Genomic DNA, 20,256 nt, shown 5'->3' on the forward strand with positions numbered 1-20,256 from the left:
TTCTGTACATGAAAATACAATGGACCAACCTTCCAGTATCACACATTCTAACTACTCCTGGCTTAAAAGGCTTCCTTGAGCTGAGAACTGCATGAGGAAATATATAAATCTATAATCCATCTGTAAAATCTACTCCAAGGTGACGCACTATTCTTCCAAAAGAGTCTTTAAATACTGATTTTTTTGAAGAAGAAGAAAAAAAATTGCCATTTCCTAAATGAATACTACACAACCATACTGCAATTCCCAAGAACTCATTGCTAAGGAATAAAACTCAATTTCCCACAGTGGGCAGAGATAGAGAGGGCAAAATGAGCATAGCTGACATACAGGCTAAATTGCAGATGTCGTTTCATTAGTGCGAGGCTAGCTCATCTCTCAAAAAACATATAAACTCTCTAGGGCATCTCTTGTGCATTATGAATGAGACAGCCGAACCCAAACTCCACTGGAATAAATTAAAGGCATTTTGTGACATTTCGAAAATTAATCTGTTGTTTTTGCTCAGCGGGCACTTGTCAAAATGAAGGGCGGAGAAGTTTCTGCAACTGTCCCGGAGGTGACGAGGGACTAGCTGTCGGCGTCACTTTCACCGAACAAAGTTAGCAATGCAAACAAGACACTTTTAGCTGACAAATTTGTCATTCCTCGCTATACATCATAATATCTAGAAGAGAAAAAAAACTATAAGGACATTTCTTTTAAAGAGGTCTCTGGAGACAGACAAAATTAAAGCAAAACCTCTATTTAAAGTCAATTCACCCCACAGGCAGTTATTTCAAAGCACATATAGAGAAGTGAAAGAGGGGACCCTGTGGAGACCAATAAAACATCTCATTATGTTATAAGGTTCTTTGGACTTAACATGATCAGTATCGTGGGTGTTTTTCATGTTGGACACAGATCTCAACGGATTGTTCTGGAGGGACAGACCCAACCTTGGAGGAAGCCTTATTTCTTACCACCATTAAAAAAAACTAAAAAAAACCAAACACCTGTAACAACTCAAGGGCAAGTGCTGCGAGTCTCTTCTCTGTGGCTACTGTATTCCATTATGCATGAACTTACAGGAGTTCACTTTGTCTTGGCTGGAGTTAAGCCGGGACCACAGGGGGTGATTAGAACACCATGTACCTTATGTTGAACACCCACAACAGCTCCTCTGATGGGGGGGGCGCTCGGAGGGAGCAAATGCTCAGTGACTCTTGAAACATTCAAAGGGCGCAATATGTTTTATCGTGTTTATATTCCATTAAAACTTATTTAACCAGCCAAGATAACCCAAAGTGTTACACAACCAAACTCTGAGAGCAGTATCAAGGGGACGTAAAGGTCACGTCAAATGAGCGCAAGGCGGAGTTTTCCAGTGCATTCACTCATGTACCGTCGCAGACAGCAGCTTCACTGAGCAGACGGGGCTGGCTGCCTTGATAAAGGCCACCTCAACTGTGCTTATTAAAGCAGGAGAGAATGTGTCTTTGTCACCTCTCTGACCCAGATTCTCTCTGGCACATACATGTGGGTCACAGGATCACTTCCTTAACATTTAGCTAGTTCAGACATTGTTAAAGACAGAGGCCTTTCTCAATAAATTCCAGGGTTTGCAGCACTGTAAAGACAAGTTAATCCTACTTCTAGATTATTAAGAAACCTGCATTAGAACACAGCCTCAATCAAGTATTTTCCTCATGAACAAGTGTTTTTGAACAAGTGTCAAAGCCACTGGCCACAGCGATTCTAAAAACAGTAAACTGAGGAAGTAACTACCAGGTAAAGATGAGAAAAATAAATAATTCTATTAGAAAAAAAATTCAGTATTTTTAAATCTAACATTTATTTTGTGACCTTATGACCTTCCTGTTTGAGTCCACTGGCTGCATCAGCTGAGGCAGGTGAAGCAACATTGTTTTCTCCATAAATCCAGTGTACTTTACTTTTAGTTATAGTTTCCTGAAGTTTCTGAAGACCTTCTAGATGAAGAGCTGACAGCCCTATGCACATGAAACTGAACCTTATATCCATGACGTGTGTGAGAACAGTCTGTACTCTGACATACGGCTGTGGGCGGGGTCCACACATATCCACCTGCTCTCAGTGTCACAATGTCACTGACAACTTGTATTTCTTCTTTTTGGAATTATGCAAACAATCTGTTTGAGTGTTTTTGGTCATTTGTTGGTTATAACAATTTATAATCTGACTCTCATACACCTGTAAACTTGAAACCCAGTTCTGGTTTGTTCTTCTAGCAGTGTTGTGGCTGCGTGTTTCATTGTGTTTCTCCTTCCTCTGGGTTTCTGAACTCTGAAAAGGTCTGAATCTGATTATATTTACTACTGGTACCTCAACATCTTTTAATTATGTCACATACTAATTCCAAAAAGGATATACAGATAGTCCACAGATTGAGATACTTTGGCTCAAAAAGCAAACAGTACTTATCTGTTTCTAAATATATAAAATTAACAGATTTAACAACATATCACCCAGTCTTTGTTTTATTTTAACTAAAACCATGCTCTTTTTTTGAACAATGCCCAATCACATCAATGTGATTTATTTTTTAACACTGATTTACAGCAATTTTAGAAGGCGCAGACAAACCATATCAGCCTGCAAATAGGAACATGAGATCATAAACCACAAAGGGCTTTAACAAATGATACATTTCCTCCACTAAGGCAAAAGGCCGAGTAGAGCCCCATCAGAGGTGCTGCTTGTCTCTGTTTATCAGCAGGACTGTGCAAAACACTACCAATTTAATGCAACTTGGCAGACAGGCAGAGCACAGGCATAGAAAGAACCCATTAGATTATGATGCTGATCCAGATCAGTTTCTTAAAAACTGTGAGAGTGCGCAGTGCATTGGCAAAGAGCGTGCTCTGCAAGTGTGCCATTCCAGTTTGTCTCTTAATTTGCAGGACTTGTTGAGCCTTGCTCAACAGATAAGTTTCTCTTCTTTTTTTTGTAGCTTCTTAGACCTTAAACAATTAGGAGACGAGCAGCATTCATTAACAAACACGGTGAGATTTTCAATATTAGATGAATTTTTGGATGTAAGTACACTAGTAATGCTCACTGAACCCTTAGGTTTTTGAATGCTAATTAAACACAATTTACCTCACTTTAAAAAGGATTTCAGCTTCTAATGAAAATGGCTGCGTAATCCAAGATGTTAAATAAGAAAACAAATCCTGAGGAACACACTTTATTGTGTTCAGAAAGCCTAATGTAAGAAACAGCACATGTGAGAAGATGCTCTGGTCCCTCGTTTTTGTCTGGACTGACAACCTAAACACGGGTTTTGTTCAGGGCTAGGCGGTTGGACGGCAATTTTCTTGGATGATTTGTATTGTTTTAAATTAAGTTTTTAAGTGAAACTGCTACATAATTGCAAGTTTTTCATAGACTCATAGTTTTTTCCACCAGCATTGCCACATGTTACAGGTTGTGCATCCAAATGATTTAACAGCATATGTTACCTCCATTTGCTCATTTAGATGCTGCAAGAAATCCTGGATCTGTCAGCTTCACGTACGTTTCTGGGCTTCCGAGTCTTGCTTCGTTCAAAACAAAAATAATCTCAAAGCGGAATTTTTGTTGCATTTTCCACAAAGAGCGGGTTATTTGTTGGGTTATCACCTATTGGGATCTTGAGTGTGCACAAAGTATATAGTCAGGTGCCACCAATACAATCATCCAAGCATGACAAAGGACTGAAAGAGTGAAACAACAGAGCTAAGAAGCTCCTTTCAGCAAGGGAGGACTCACTATAAACAACCAAGTAATGAAAAAAAAATCAAATGGAGCTCCTATAAGGAAGTGTGCACACATGTGTGATTGTAAATGTGCATGTCAGAGTGCGTACCTGCACCCCTTCCATGTCTGCCTGTCTACCTGCCTGTCAGTCAGTCTACCTGCCTGTGTGCACAGTTCTGTGAAGGCCAGGAAGAAGAATAGAAGACAGCGGGAGAGGGAAGAAGTGCTGTCAGTCAGTGTTGGATGAGCAGGGAGCTGATGGGAGCAGGAGGGAAGACGGTTGGCGGGCCGAAGCCATGCACTATTCAGGCATCATTCAATCGGAGCGCGACCACTGGGGCAAAACACAACACACATATTCACGCACGTGAATACCACACACACACACACACACACACACCTAAACACACCTGGCCAAAGAGTTGTGTTCTGCAACAGAAGCTTCCAGAAGCTTCTTCAGCAAATCCAAACTCAATCCTGCGAACACTTAGCTTTCCACATACATCAGCTTAAGATAAAGTCAACCTACAAACACCAATTTGATGAAACTTTGAGCATCAGCTACATCTTAAAGGCACAGTATGCCATTTCTGAAGTTATTAAATAAGCAAAAATAATGTTAACTGATGTATGCAGGAGCGGGCATCAATCTGCTGAAGCCACGTTGTTGCACCACCATTTTGAATACACTGGCCAAGATGGACATCATCACCATTCTGCTTAATTATCTATGTGACTAGAGACAAGCCACATATGTACCACACCAAAGGCAGAGGAGAGAATCCGTAGGTGTTCGTGTGTAGTAGAGGCAAATTTTCACTCATACGCTGCATCTTCACATTCAAAACATGATGTTTTATCACCTGAGAAAGGGTCCCGTTCACGAATGAAGTGAAAACATGAAGAAAAGACACCACGCCACTGGCATCTGGATAAAACGTCATCCTCTTCCCCCTCACCTCTTACTCACCACTTCCTGAACTAGTGATGTGAATGTGAAAACGTGTTTTTTTTTTCTTGATACTGTCACAATTACTTATTGTCAGCAGATTAGACGTGCAAATCATTGACAACTAGCCAGCTAAAAAACAACAACAGTTATAAGCTAATTTTATGCCAGCTAATGTCAGACTCCAGTTTCCTACTAAAAAAGAAAAAGAAATCACATGGCAGTGATGGCAGCGTCCGAGTGCAACAGTGTTAGAAAGTTTCACTAACATTGCCTAACAGCAGCTAATGACAGCTAACAGTAGCTAATGAAAGCTAACAGCAGCTAATGACAGCTAACAGCAGAGCAGAAAAGTTCAGGATATCCTTTACACCTCACCTTAGTATTGTTGTCATTGGACAGAAGTGAGCATCACTGACTAATCGATTCCGTATCGATTCATTTAACAAAATTTTTACAGCCTCTTCCAAAGTAAACAGAGTAAATGATGCATGGCAGTTGAGGTGACCACCCACACTCACTACAGATGAACGTTGGCAACCACTGTTTATCCTACAGTGGCCACTGTAGCTAGGGATATACACTTGAACTGGGAGGTGTAAGAAAACACAACTCTGTTGACTGAATCTAAAATCTACTGACCTATAGTGGTGAGATCTACACGCAATAAGAACCAGTACAATTTATTTCTTAAATCTTTCCTTCATGTGTGTAGTATTAAACGTAAAGCTTATAAAGCACATTTTACAACGGTGTTTCCCAAAGTACCTGTTTTGGGAAATACCTCAGTGATAAAGTCAGCGAATGCAATATCTTCTCGAGCTTATTATTCAAGTCATCTGAAGATATTTAGTCACTGAGGTCAGAAAAACAATACAATCAGGACAGACACCTTTATCACAGAGTATATTAAAAAGTTAAGCTCTCCTCCTATAAACCTTGAATGCTGTGAGAGAGTCCTGAATGGTCTAACTCATCTAAAGGACAAAGCGATAGCGCCAGGGAGCAGACGGCTCGTAAACTAATGGGACTCTTGTAAAAAGATACTCCCTCCCTGGATTATACCTGCTCAGGAGACCTGATGGATGGCCCAGATGGCTGGGAGAGGACACGGAACACAGATGAGCATACAGGTGTGTGTGTGTGTGTGTGTGTGTGTGTGTGTGTGTGTGTGTGTGTGTGTGTGTGTGTGTGTGTGTGTTCTTTTGCATGAACACAGAGAATTTGTATAGTTAATTCCCCGAGGTTTGCCTCGCCTTTAACTGGTTTGAGTGAAACACTTTCAAAAATATCTGGCCTGGTGACACCTTTTCTGCAGTCATATTAAATTGCAGGTAAGTTAGTGTTGCAGGCAACATTTCTGTTGACTGAAAGAGCCGCTGTCCACAAATATTTATATATTTTAGATTATATATAAACTACCAAACTGCAATAGTTAACAGTGAATACTCCTCATTAAAGTGCTTCAAATAAAAATCTGAAACACACGCTGATCACTGCAGAGGGAGGCTTTGTTTTCTTTTGGCCTAGAGCAAAGGTCTGAGGTGAAACTGATCCTGTAAAAGGGGACCTATTATGCTTATGTCCAGCTCCACATTTTTATTCTCGAATTCTCGAGAAGCTCAGGCTGATTTACAGTTCAGAATAATTCACCTTTGGTCAGGCTGCTCAGTTTATCTTCAATCTGAAACAGGTCTGCACAGCATATGTCACTTCCTATATGAGTTGACCATTCTAAGGATATTCATATCAAGCATATATGACAGATTATAGAGCCAAGAGCAGAACAAACAGCGGGAAACAGCCTGAGCTTTTGACTCACAGGGATTACTTGCATTTGCTGACCTCATTATTTAAGATTGTGTCCATGTTTAATGTCAGCCACCACCACCGGGGCTGTCGAACACAATAAGCATCGATTCTGAATCCAGAAATCCACTTTTTCCTTTACTGCAGAATAAATGGTTAATTAAAAATATACTGAAAGTTTCTGCAATAGTAAAAGGTTATCAATCTGCCTTATAACTTGCTGGTTTTTATTCACTGTATATGGTTTTTGAAATTAAACCTGACACTTAATGGGATTTTTTTTTTTTATCTCGATTTAGCCTTAAGGAAGTAAAAGAAAGCCTGCTAAGGAACGCTGTGTTATTAATCATGAATAAAATTACTACACAACTAGGCTGTGGGCAGAGCTATAATGGAGAATTGTCACGATTTTAAATATAAGTTAGTAAACGGATTAATTTAGATACTGAATTGAAGGGTAAAGCTGATGGCTGCAGATGTGTACGTCTGCCCGGCGTGCACATAAAGGAGAAATTTCTCAGCAGCTGGGAGAGAACTGTAAGAGCTGAGGTCTGTTCAGTCAAGCTTCCTAAAAAGAAAGAAAGGGAGGATGAAAAACTCACCTGGAAGACCACATGGTGTAACATATGAATAAACTAAGCCAGACAATCTGTGAGGATACTGACACAGGAGACAGCTGGTGGTTGGATCAACCTTATCAAGTCAGGTGTTACGCCTGGGGACATGCTAGGAGGCAGCGTGCACAAACAAATGTTCATTCACTGACTGACACAGCATACAATTTTAAAGCAAAAAGGGGAAATAAGAAAACAGAGTCTTAAAAATGTAGTATTTCTCACAATATCTCTCCCAGCTTTTAAATAAAAGGAAAATGTTGCTCCTTTAAATAGATTTTATTGGCGTCTCATCAGAATGAACATGGAGTCCCCTCTCTTTGCAGGATGGCCAGTCTGAAGCTACATCATCTCTTTTTTTTATAATTGCCGAGCTCGTGACACACACCTCTGGAATCGTCACACATGATCAGTGCTTTTAGGCAAAGCTTTAAGACCGAGCTGAATTGAATTACATCGCCAATTCACACTTTGATAGCGTCTATTAACTTTGCAGACGGTCCTGATGGTAAGCCTATCATATGGTGACTGCTGTGTAACGGGATTGCAGATTGTAGCACTACACTACACAAGTGTGTAGCGAGCAAAGCGTGGCAGAAAGTAGCAGGCCTCCAAACCACCGCTGCTGCAATGAGGCTGATGGTAGTCGGGCGCTGAAATGCTGCAAGAGTAACAAAGAGCTGCAGCACCCCCAACAGAGGGTAGAGACACAACGACAGGCAGCGAGGTAATGGAAGCAAGTGTGTTCCTGAGCAGCCGTTTGGTTTGGTTTGTTCCTCTTTCTTAATGTTAGATATCGGTTTGTGTGTGTTGTATGTGTTTCTGTAAGTTATTTACAGTGTTGCTGACCCACAGATCTCCGGCACGTATGGGAGTACGTGTGTTAAGTGACCACATATCAGTATATACCAAATACTGAGCAAACAAAAATAAGGGGGGGAAAAAGACTCAAAGAAAGAAAAAGAAATGATGAAAAGGTGGAAGTGAAAGGATAAACTGCCAAAAAAGAAAAAGAGGAGAAAAGACCATTGCCATAGCAACAGCAGTATTTCTGCTATCCAGCAATAACTGCTTGATGTCAGATGCCAGCTCTTGGTCTTAAAATGTATTAAAAGAGAAAGATATGCATAAAGTCTGTAAAATTGTGGCTTATAGTCTCTCCTAGAGAGTGACTTAGAGAGAGTTTACAATATTAAATACAGTCTCTAAACACATCACACACGCACAAATGTTCAACAACACAACGTGCCATATAGCGGTGCATTTGTCAAGATGTTTACCCGCATCATAAACAGCTGGATGTTTCATGAACTGTTACTAATCACCAATCAACAGCTATTAGAGCTCTGTGAGCAAAAAGTTTGATGAACTGTGGAGCCGTGGTAATGAATGAAGAACTTAAAGTTCCTGTGGCCCACGTGGCTCAAAGAGACTTGTTCCGGCGAGTCATCAGTTCTCAGTTCGCCACTGCCAGAGATGCTCAGCCGGCTCCTCTACGTGCACCCACAGCAAAGCAGCTAAGGTGGAGGTAACGTGCTATTGTGGGCTAACAGGCACCTTTCACAAACAGCTGTAGCCGTAGCTGCCAGTACTACTCAGCCTTCTATTAGGTGCAGCTATGGTATGAATTTGAAAATCCTCATAGGGGGTCATATGATTGTTGGGTTTTTCTCTGTACATATTATTGTACGATCTACTGTACAATATAAAGCGCCTTGAGGTGACAGTCGTTGTGATTTGGCGCTATATAAATAAAATTGAACTGAATTGAATTTTCAGAAAAGCTGACCTTTGACCTTGACCTTGAGGTCGAGATCACTGCAATTCGTACTGGTCCGAGATTTTTAGTAGATATGCCTATGGCAACAATTTCAAAATCCCACGTCACCTTGTTCTCAAGTTATCGCAATTGCAAAGCTAAGTGTCCAGACTGCCCCCTCGCATGCTGACAAATGAATAAAAGCCGTAAAGATGGTGAAACAGTTTAGCTTTTATCACAACAATAAAATGTTTATTCCAAGCACTTCGGACAGTATATTAAGCCAACATAAGTCTACATAAAGGCCAATCAAGCAATAATAACAACAGTAATAAGAGTAATAATAATGCCACCATGAAAACTGCTAGAACTTTTCAGAAGCACCGTGATAAAAACTTTTAGTCATACCTCCAAGCATGAACTGAACTGCAATGCCACCTGTCAAGAAAATTAAAAATCATTTAGGCTAAGTGTCGGTCCAAATATCTAATAAATGTAATAAATAAATCTGTTAATTTGACGGTGACTAATTTTAATCATTCCCATTAAAGCTTTAATTGAAGCAGTCTGAGGTGATCCCAACAATGAATCCATCAGTGCTTATAAATAGCCATAGTAATGGTTTTGTCACTTCTGAAGCATTTGTAAGAGAAACAAGATCATTTAATAAGCTGTATGGAGATGTTTCAATATTTTCTGATATAATGAATATGGGGTCCAAGTATTAAATTTTTCAGTATTAGCTTACACTTGATTGATTAATCATGAAAATAATTAATGGTTGAATCTCTTCTTCCATTTCTCTAAAACAAATGGAAAAAATAAGTACATTTTGGGTTCATTGAGATGCGATTTGCATTGAATCTGAAGTACAGCTCCCCCAAAAAAACAAAAACAAAATAAAAACCTCTATTAACTCGCTAAATATATTTTTTCAGTGTTTCACTTGTAACATGGAATGTGAAACTGCAAAAGTTCTACTCTGTAGTAGACGGGACTCATTTTTTCCCCCTTCGCCCCTCAGTTCTGTCTAAAATAGCTTCCCCCTCACTGTGCATACCGTGGGTGCTGTGTTCAGGTTCACTCAACAGACCGGCTCGCCTCAGGACATCAGGAATAATTAGCAGAGATCAACCTGACATCAATCACTCTACTCTTACAAGCGTACAGGTCATCACCTTCTACATGACCTTACATGCTAAACAGACTGCTGTCACAACCTGTCGCAAGGTTCAATGAAGAGAGAGAGAGACAGTTAAGAGAGAAACTGACAGCGGTGTTAAAGTTCTGAATGCAAAGGAGATCCTGAAGCAAGTTGATCAAGAAAAAGAAATAATGTACTGATAGGTGAAATATTTATATAATGCACCCAAACTATTTCTTGGCCAAATACCAGTAGTACATAACCAAGTATTAAGTTGTGGGACCAATGGTGCTGGGTTGTGCACCAAGTCACACACATCTCTACATTTGGTCTCTAGAGGCTGGCAGACCAACCACGTCAGGTGGCTTGGCCCCAAAACATGGCTGCCTCTGCAATTAATTACACCATTCAAGCGAGCAACCAGCCAATGGATCATCCCAACCCTCGTCCTTTGAGCTCAAGGACAGTCGGTCAAATTTCCCTTCCACACCAGGGGGTGTCATCCCCACTGACACAGTCTGCTGGTATGTATGTGCAAATTGTATAAGCATTAATGCGTCCCAGGCAGCAGCAGAAATAATGGCCTGCCCTTAAAGGACAAGGAGTGGTATGTGTCTGGTCATCTTACTTTTAAATGAAAACTTCTTAAATTGTTTAAAAAAAAAAAAAAAAAAAAAAAAAAAAAAAAAAAAAGGGGAGCTGTAAAAGTCTTTGAAAATAATCTAAGTAACAGCAAAAGCAAATCATCCAACTGTGAGCACATAGTGATATTATTTACCTTTGTGTTTACAAGAGGCTTAAATTCCATCAGATGTTGGCAATTTATTTTTTTCCTTTTGTATTTTCATCTATATCCCATTCTTTGGAGCTGCAATGACCCAATTTCCCCACGGGGATCATTAAAGTTTCATCTTATCTTATCTTATCTGCCCCATCCTTCTCCCCTTCCCTATCACCTCTCAGCACCCCCCTTCTCCTCCAATCCTTCACTTAATTATGTCCTGTGAATGAAGTTCATCTTTCATGCTGCCAGCAGCCGGCAGCGTGGCTCGCCCGTTCTGGGGTATCTAATCATGGTGCAGGGACTAAACTAAATTTAGACAGTCAGCATGTGATGCCTGGCAGGCCTTAATGGGAGCTGACATCTCAAGACACTCTGCTGATGTGCAAGATACACTTTTCCCGAGCCGGCCGCAACCGCTGTTGACTAACACTGATGACTTGTGAACCAGTTTGTTAGAAAAGTTTTCAAGGGGTGAAGAAGTGTGCTGACGAAGGCTATTCAAGCCTAATGAAATCCTACATTTACATTTTAGGACCATAGCTAATGCCCACTCTGTGTGTGTGTGTGTGTGTGTGTGTGTGTGTGTGTGTGTGCGCGCGCAAATTAAAACAGTCTACATGTGCAAAGTCGTCCAAGGGACACTAATTTTGCACACTTTGATTCAAACTGCAAGTCAACCAGCACCATGTACAGTGGGGCAAAAAAGTATTTAGTCAGCCACCGATTGTGCAAGTTCCCCCACTTAAAATGATGACAGAGGTCAGTAATTTGCACCAGAGGTACACTTCAACTGTGAGAGACAGAATGTGGAAAAAAAAAAATCCATGAATCCACATGGTAGGATTTGTAAAGAATTTATTCGTAAATCAGGGTGGAAAATAAGTATTTGGTCAATAACAAAAATACAACTCAATACTTTGTAACATAACCTTTGTTGGCAATAACAGAGGTCAAACGTTTACTATAGGTCTTTACCAGGTTTGCACACACAGTAGCTGGTATTTTGGCCCATTCCTCCATGCAGATCTTCTCGAGAGCAGTGATGTTTTGGGGCTGTCGCCGAGCAACACGGACTTTCAACTCCCGCCACAGATTTTCTATGGGGTTGAGGTCTGGAGACTGGCTAGGCCACTCCAGGACTTTCAAATGCTTCTTACGGAGCCACTCCTTTGTTGCCCGGGCGGTGTGTTTTGGATCATTGTCATGTTGGAAGACCCAGCTTCGTTTCATCTTCAAAGTTCTCACTGATGGAAGGAGGTTTTGGCTCAAAATCTCACGATACATGGCCCCATTCATTCTGTCCTTAACACGGATCAGTCGTCCTGTCCCCTTGGCAGAAAAACAGCCCCATAGCATGATGTTTCCACCCCCATGCTTCACAGTAGGTATGGTGTTCTTGGGATGCAACTCAGTATTCTTCTTCCTCCAAACACGACGAGTTGAGTTTATACCAAAAAGTTCTACTTTGGTTTCATCTGACCACATGACATTCTCCCAATCCTCTGCTGTATCATCCATGTGCTCTCTGGCAAACTTCAGACAGGCCTGGACATGCACTGGCTTCAGCAGCGGAACACGTCTGGCACTGCGGGATTTGATTCCCTGCCGTTGTAGTGTGTTACTGATGGTGACCTTTGTTACTTTGGTCCCAGCTCTCTGCAGGTCATTCACCAGGTCCCCCCCGTGTGGTTCTGGGATCTTTGCTCACCGTTCTCATGATCATTTTGACCCCACGGGATGAGATCTTGCGTGGAGCCCCAGATCGAGGGAGATTATCAGTGGTCTTGTATGTCTTCCATTTTCTGATGATTGCTCCCACAGTTGATTTTTTCACACCAAGCTGCTTGCCTATTGTAGATTCACTCTTCCCAGTCTGGTGCAGGTCTACAATACTTTTCCTGGTGTCCTTCGAAAGCTCTTTGGTCTTGGCCATGGCGGAGTTTGGAGTCTGACTGTTTGAGGCTGTGGACAGGTGTCTTTTATACAGATGATGAATTCAAACAGGTGCCATTCATACAGGTAACGAGTGGGGGACAGAAAAGCTTCTTACAGAAGACGTTACAGGTCTGTGAGAGCCAGAGATTTTCCTTGTTTGAGGTGACCAAATACTTATTTTCCACCCTAATTTACGAATCAATTCTTTACAAATCCTACCATGTGGATTCATGGATTTTTTTTTTTTTTTCACATTCTGTCTCTCACAGTTGAAGTGTACCTCTGGTGCAAATTACTGACCTCTGTCATCTGGAAGTGGGGGAACTTGCACAATCGGTGGCTGACTAAATACTTTTTTGCCCCACTGTATTAAGCCATTAGGTGATGAGAATGCAGATTAATGTAACAATTAAGATGTGATTGCAAACAATAATGATGGCAATAGCACAAATTTACTGAGAATGATTACATTCTAAGTAAATTGGATAAAACACTGCTGCAAATTAAAGCCTGAATAACTACACAACAGGTATGTGTGCCCACTATAAACATAGACTGTATATAAAAGACGGTTGTAGGCACTATGATGTCACTATTTTGCATACTAATATTTTTGACCAAACTTGCAAATTACTTTTTGCTTGTTAGATTTTGAAGCCAGAAGTAAAATATTTGGATGCAAGGGTGGAGTGCTAGGTTATTAGCTAATGCTAGCTAGCTTGATGCATTGACATGATTTATGGATACATCTCACGGGATATTCGATATGTTATCATTAGTGCTAGCATATTAATTAAATATACCCAAAGGCACCAGTACAACATAGAGGGGCTTAAACCTAATAATGCACATCTTAAAGCATAAATAAAATTTAAAGGGATATAAAATTAATTGAATTTATAGTTATTATAAGGAGGGATATTAGGAGGGAAAATTTTTGGCCACAGCATGTTTATTTTTGTTATAAAATATATATGGATGTTTGTAGAAGTTGATTTGCTTTTGGAGCCAGGTTAGCTAAGCTGCTGCCTTTTTAGCTCCCTCAACCTGTTATTACTCAACAACTGTTTTGAAAATTACTTTCTTTATTTTCTTTCAAGCAGCCTCAAAATTCCAGTATCAGTTGGCCTGTAATTCAAATGTTTCCAAGAAAGACAATATGAATGCAGGATGCAGTTTAATGTGAAACAGATCGAGAAAGCATTGATTTTGCACCAAGAGCAAAACAGTAAATCACCAAGGCACAAACAGTAGATGAGAAAAACAACAAGGAAATTACTTAAATGTGATCAGGTAAAGAAAAACCTGAAGAAAATGTTTGTCTCTAATGATACACTGTCTCAAATACACGTTGAAAGCTTTTCGGTTGCAGTAAATTAAGACCACAGTCGTCATTTGAAAATAGAAGGCACGGTATTTAAACTGTGTCGTTTCTGCGCTGAAATACGTCTGACACAGCTTTTTGCATTTAGCATATTTAGTGTATTTAGACAGGCACATAACCAATTCTCCTCATAAGCCTTGCAGTTTGTGGTTTTGTTTTGTTTTTGTTTTTATCAAATTCACCACAGTGGCCTCACTACGTTTTGTCAGCCACATTCAACAAACACATACACGCAGCTTAAATACACAAAAACAACCCAAGGACATCAGGTGTACGTCTTTAATCTCAACGAGGGTCTAAAAGCAAAAGGGCTTTTAAAAGACATTCGACTTTTACAGTTCATCCTGCACCAATAATCCACACAAACTCAGCCGCTTTTAAAAGTCTCTGCTCTGACCAAAGGTAACCTCAGGTCAAACTAACGAGGAAGAAGACAAACATCTACAATTTTTGGTCATTAGTCTCAGGTTTACTGTTCAAATGTCAATATGTGATTTTTTTATTATATACTATGTTGGTCTCTATAGGTTTTCCGTGTGATAAAACAACTGTATTGTAGGTGCTATTTTTACTACTTGTTTCTTAACAACTCACTGACTTGGATTTTGTCAAAGGTAACTGACAGACGTGTATATACGCTGAGACAAGCAGCTCTAAGCCTCAGCTTGGCCTCACTTAAGTATTTACGTATGTATTTTTCACAGTTCCACATTTAACTTTTTTTTGTCAAACAATGTTTGTGGTCCAGTGTTTTGTTCTTCATGAAGGACTGACATATGTTCATCCAACCCTGAATACAACTGCAGACACCTCAGTAAAATGTGGGATTTTTCTTCGTTCCCTGCTTTCCCACCTTGCTGTGATTTAAACCATTGCTATAACAACTGCAATAATTCCACAAATTCAGAAGCAATGTTCTCCAGCCAAAATCACAGACATTTCATCACATAACATGCTGCAAATTGCAGACTAGTCACTGGATGGATCGCAAAACTCAGCATTCTGCACTCAGATAACTCGTTTGATGACTACTTCGATGTAACTTAATTACCTGAAACAAGGGAATCGATGCAACAAGCTAATGCGCACAAGTTGCCAAAAGTTAGTTACAAAGGACACAGAGTCAAATGCAAAGAGTTCACAAGGATTTCACGGCCACTGGGGTAAGCAGTGGTAGCAAACAACATCTCTTGGGTTGGATAAACAATAAAGGCCTGTCGTTTGGTTAGAACAAAGGCCTGTCATTGGCTTTTGTTGTTGGGGTATTTTTTCCCCCCTTGTAATCTGCATGTCCAGATGGCTGGATGACTTTCTCCCTCGCAGCATTGTTAAAAGCACGACACAGCTGGCAGACAGAGTGGGAAGCAAAAGAGTGCAAGGAAATGAAAACGTGAAAGAGTTCAGGGAACAAAAGAAATAAGGCAACGCTAGAGAGACAAAGTAATAGCGAGACAAGTGAACTAAGTAACAGAACACATTGTAACACTGACAGACAGAGACTGGTGGACAAATTTCTCTTACCCAGATCTGTGTTGGGTCCTGCCAACAACTGTTTGAACTTATCTAGGCGGGACGCTTCCCTCTCGGTCATGGCTGGAGTGCCAGATGTGTTCTGGTCAGCCATGCGAGCCACTAGAGGGATGACAGGAGGCCGATGGGGCAGAGACCGCTGTCTGTGGAGGGCTGCATGCTCACCTGCTGCATCTGGTGGAAGGAGTGAGATGAGAGAAATTAGGGCTGCATAAACACACAAACACACATCCAAAGGATTGAGACGATGCAGCTCTACATCATGCAGAAAACACGGAATATGTGATGAAGGTCTACGGCTTGCTGCTACATTAAAGAAAACATACATCCATATGTAAAAAAGGACAGATGGCTTTTATCTTCATCAAACTCCTAGAGAAAAATTTCAACTGCAAAAATTGTGTCTACTCAAAGATCACTTTTTGCAATTTAAAAATGCTCTGCCTCCTGAATGTGCAGGGCATTCGCTGCACTTTAATTTGAGCTGTGGTGAGTTGACACCGTGTCTGGCAGCAAAAGGTAGCTGTACGGTGATAACAAGTTAAACAGCAGGCGAGATAACGTGAGGTTGCTGTGAACAGCAGACAAAGTTAAATTGAAGAGCGGCTTTTTCAAGCTAATTGAGTTGATATCAAATTACAGAACCATTTACTCGCACGCACTGCAGCCTGAGAACCCTTCTGCCTGCTGCACCAATCGACTACATGTGAGAAAAGTCCATGCGGTCCAATCAGATGTCTACTGTGCGCTTCCTGTCCTGTCACCTCCATGTAAACTAAACTAAATATTTACAGCAACGATAACAAGGGTTGTCATGGCAACAGATTTTCATGCAGGATTAGTGTGGCCAAAAGACAAGGATAATAGTGTGACACCTAAATCTGTCATATCGCGCATAACTTTCCTTTTTTCTTTTAGTAATTTTACGTTTTAATTGTAAAAACAGCAACGCAGTGCAGCGACTCTCTCAGGCCAAACTGTGAGCCCATCTGCGAGTGAAGTCAGTTTAACTGTGCAGCTAGCTTTAGCTCGGAGCACTCTGCAAGAGATGAGCAGAAAAGCCACGTGAAGAGCAGACAGAAAATATGTCATTAAACTAAAAATCAAGTCCTTGATGGTTCATTCGTCTCCACCTCTAATGTTTGTAACAGCAAAGCTGTATCGAGCTGCACTGGTCAGGGATTCAATTCTAACAGCTGATTTACTGTGGGAAGTCAGTCCATCAGTATGTGAGAGGAACAGCTGCAGTAACATGAAAGCGACATTAGCCTGGCCAGCAAGTCTAAATATTACAGTTATTGTCAATTGCAGACTTCAGGTTTATTTCACAGGGTTTTCCAAAATATGTGAGCATTAACTGTTCAAGAATTACAGCCACTTTTATACATAGTGGCCATATTTTCTAAAGACTCAAAAAGAATAATTGGACAAATCCTAAGGTTTTTTTGAAAGTTTAGAACACATGGACATCGCCAAATGTTGCGTTTCCTCTCTTGAGCTGCTCTGCTAGGCTTTTACTGCAGCCACCTTCTGTTGCTGCTTTCAGTGCTGTCTCAACTGAAACGCATGCTCTATTGAGTTGAGATTAGGTCGCTAACTTTATCCCATTTCTTTGCCTTTAGAAACTCTTTGATTGCTTTTGCGGTATGCTTTGGGTCATTATCCATTTGAATTGTGAAGCGCTGTCTGATCCATTTGGCTGAAGCTGTCAGAGAGTATAGTCCTGTACACTTCAATATTCATCTTGCTTATCCTATCAGCAGTCCCATTATCAACAAACACTGGTTTCCCGCTTCCAATGGCAGTCATGCATGCCTTCATCGTAACACTGCCTCAAAAGCCGCTTTTTTCCTTCTCTTCCCATCATTCTGGTACAGGTTAATGTTTGTTTTATCTGGCTTTGAATAAGAGATGGTATCTTATTTATCTAGTCTGTCCTTCCTGTTCTTCTGTGTAACCTGGGGGTAAACTGTCTGTATTTCCATTAATGAAGGAACCTCTCAATTTGAGACTTTGACAATGATTCACTTACCTCTCTAGAGTGCTTTTGATTAAAGTTCTGCAATCTCTTCACTTCACTCCTTCGCATCAGTTTTGTTTGGACCTCACTCAAAGGTTCCAGTCAAAAGACACCAAATTCAAGTTCAACACTTTTTAGCTTTACTAATAATGGACTAACAAGGCCACAAATCTCACCTGGCCATGAAATTGCTTGTCAGTCAGCTGTCCAATTAACTGTAAAAATGGGAGACTATGTATAAAAATGGCTGTAACTCCTAAACTGGTAAACCAAAACTTCTGTTGAATTAAAGCTAAAGGTCCAACATGGTGGTATACTGAGGCAAAAATTACAAAACTTGTCTCACTGTCTACATAGTCCAATCAGATGTACTGTGTGCTTCCTGTCCTGTCACCTTCATCTAAACCAAACAAAGGATTTTCAGTAATGATTACAAAATCTGTCATGGCAACAGAGCTGTATACGGGATTATATAGTGGGAACAATAGATAAGGACAGTCATGCCCCTAATGTCGATCATACTACTAGTAAGAAAAGGCAACTTCTGGCATAAACTTCTACCACAATTCATGTGTGAGAATCACTTTATGCACATCATTTTAGAGCCCAAAGAGAGTACTTAGATATGACATTATTGTATTGTTTGTATGCAGGTGTTAACAGATGTAGTTACGGCTGGTGGCTTGTTATTGAATGAGCTTCCAGTAAAGCGGCAGTTGTGGTTTTATAACCGTGAAGGCTCTATACTGGATAGACAAACACATTAATTCAGTATTGAGGGCCACATATTCTACCAGATGTGCAGAAGAAACAACAGAAAGAGTCCCACAAAACCAAGCAGAGACAGCACGCAGACAAGTGTGTGAGATCAGGACCTCAATGTGAAGACGGACACTGCTCCTATCACACTGGGCAAGTTCATAAAAAAAAATTTTTAAACGCCCTGTCGTCCACACTGCCAACATTTCCTAAAGCAAAACCAGAATCACACAAGCATTTGGCAGCAATTAAGAAAACTGGAATGCTGCCGATTTTAATACCCCTTTCACTTTTTACAAGAACAAATAAAAGGCTACAAATCTGTTCTCAAGTGCTTTATTTGCACTTAGAAAAATTAAAAAAGATTATTCAAGCTGGCAGCAGCTTCTCTCTACTGGAGCCCTTTGTGTCATTTTAACAATAAGCCCTTTTTTATAGTTCATTTAATAACTTTCCTTTTAAAAGGCTGTTAAGAGCAAAGCTAAGTTGAGAAAGTTACATTTCGGGGTGCACTGATTGTGAAATTTTGCACCAATACCAGGGAAAGAAAGAAATCTTACACAGTTTTAAATTGCATTTACAAACATGCAGCCAGCATTCAACAACACCAGTATCCGTCATTACTGAAGCAAAGCCAAAAATATTGGTCCAATTGTACAACATCTGTATAATGTTCAATCATCATGACTTCTGCTTTGTGCTGGCTAAACATGTAAAAGACAATATGATTTTTAACTGAAAGAAATTAAATTAGACAAATCTTTATTACAAATAATTATGTAAGTATCAATAAACGCTTAAAATTGATGACTACGTAAGCCACGGTAAGACATCAAATATTACATTTAAGGAAGGATTCAAAATAAATATGAGCAAGTGTACAAACATTTATAAAGAGCACTTTTCCCAAACATGACAGGCAGTTACAAAAGCAGAGTATGTATTTTAGAAGACAAGCAGAACAGAAAAAAAGCCCAAAACAGAAGACAAAATAAGAGAAGACAAGAGAAGACTTGTATACTCCTGTCCCAACAGATGATGTAGCCGTACATGGAGGCCAGATAAGAGGAACTGCCTGAAGGCGAAGGGCTGTTCGTGTTATCTGTATCTAAACACAGCAACAGGCAGTGGAGCAGACAGCCAGACAGACAGACAGACAGATGACCTGCCAGACAGGACAACAGTCGGCTACACGGCTCACCATGTACAGCTTCAGCATCTGCTACTGCTGCTGGTGCTGCGGTCTATAGACATACCCGGTTGCTATACAGCGCTACACAGTGTCACATTTAAACATGAACACTGACGTGACCTGTGGAGCAGGCTTCGTACAGTGACGCATCTATAAAAGGGAGCCATGATGCAGAACGGTTGTTGTGTATTATGAGGTCATGGCAGGTCGCTCAGAGAAGCTGTGCAGGAGGTGGGAAGGTGTTTCTTTCAACTCCCATGTTCATATATAAGAGGAAAGGGACTTGAAGCGAAGGGGGGAGAAACACATGTTACTACACTACTACTACGCTCTACACTGAAACATTTTTCCTTTTCTTATCTTTGAATATTTTTATCTTACAGTGGAAAAACAGTGTTGACAGTCAGACCTCTGATTAAGTCTGATTCATTAAGTCTGCTTGTTTCCCCTATTGCCTTAAAATGTGTTAACACAACTTATTAATGAATAATGAGTTCTAATGTAAAACTAATCATCAGGTTTGCTGATTCTGAGACTTCAGTGTCAATATTATGCGTAGCTATCAGCTACATAAAATGCAGTCTTGAGATCCCTTCTCAGGCACTTCCCCTATCGACC

At 40.4% G+C, this 20,256-nt stretch overlaps 1 protein-coding gene across 3 annotated transcripts in view; it reads right to left on the reverse strand.

The window, feature by feature from the left end:
* Nucleotides 1-20,256, reverse strand: part of tbc1d22a (TBC1 domain family, member 22a) — a 167,149-nt gene that overhangs the window by 135,829 nt on the left and 11,064 nt on the right. For all 3 annotated transcript variants that reach the window (XM_085435917.1, XM_085435918.1, XM_085435919.1), the window contains exon 5: nucleotides 15,659-15,841. In XM_085435917.1, the coding sequence (XP_085292043.1) occupies nucleotides 15,659-15,841 (183 nt within the window). The remainder of the gene's footprint in view (nucleotides 1-15,658; nucleotides 15,842-20,256) is intronic.

Source organism: Copadichromis virginalis, linkage group LG17 (assembly GCF_057382275.1).
Source record: "Copadichromis virginalis isolate Kocher_CV1m ecotype Utaka linkage group LG17, C_Virginalis_male_GT1.1, whole genome shotgun sequence".
Classification (NCBI taxonomy): domain Eukaryota; kingdom Metazoa; phylum Chordata; class Actinopteri; order Cichliformes; family Cichlidae; genus Copadichromis; species Copadichromis virginalis.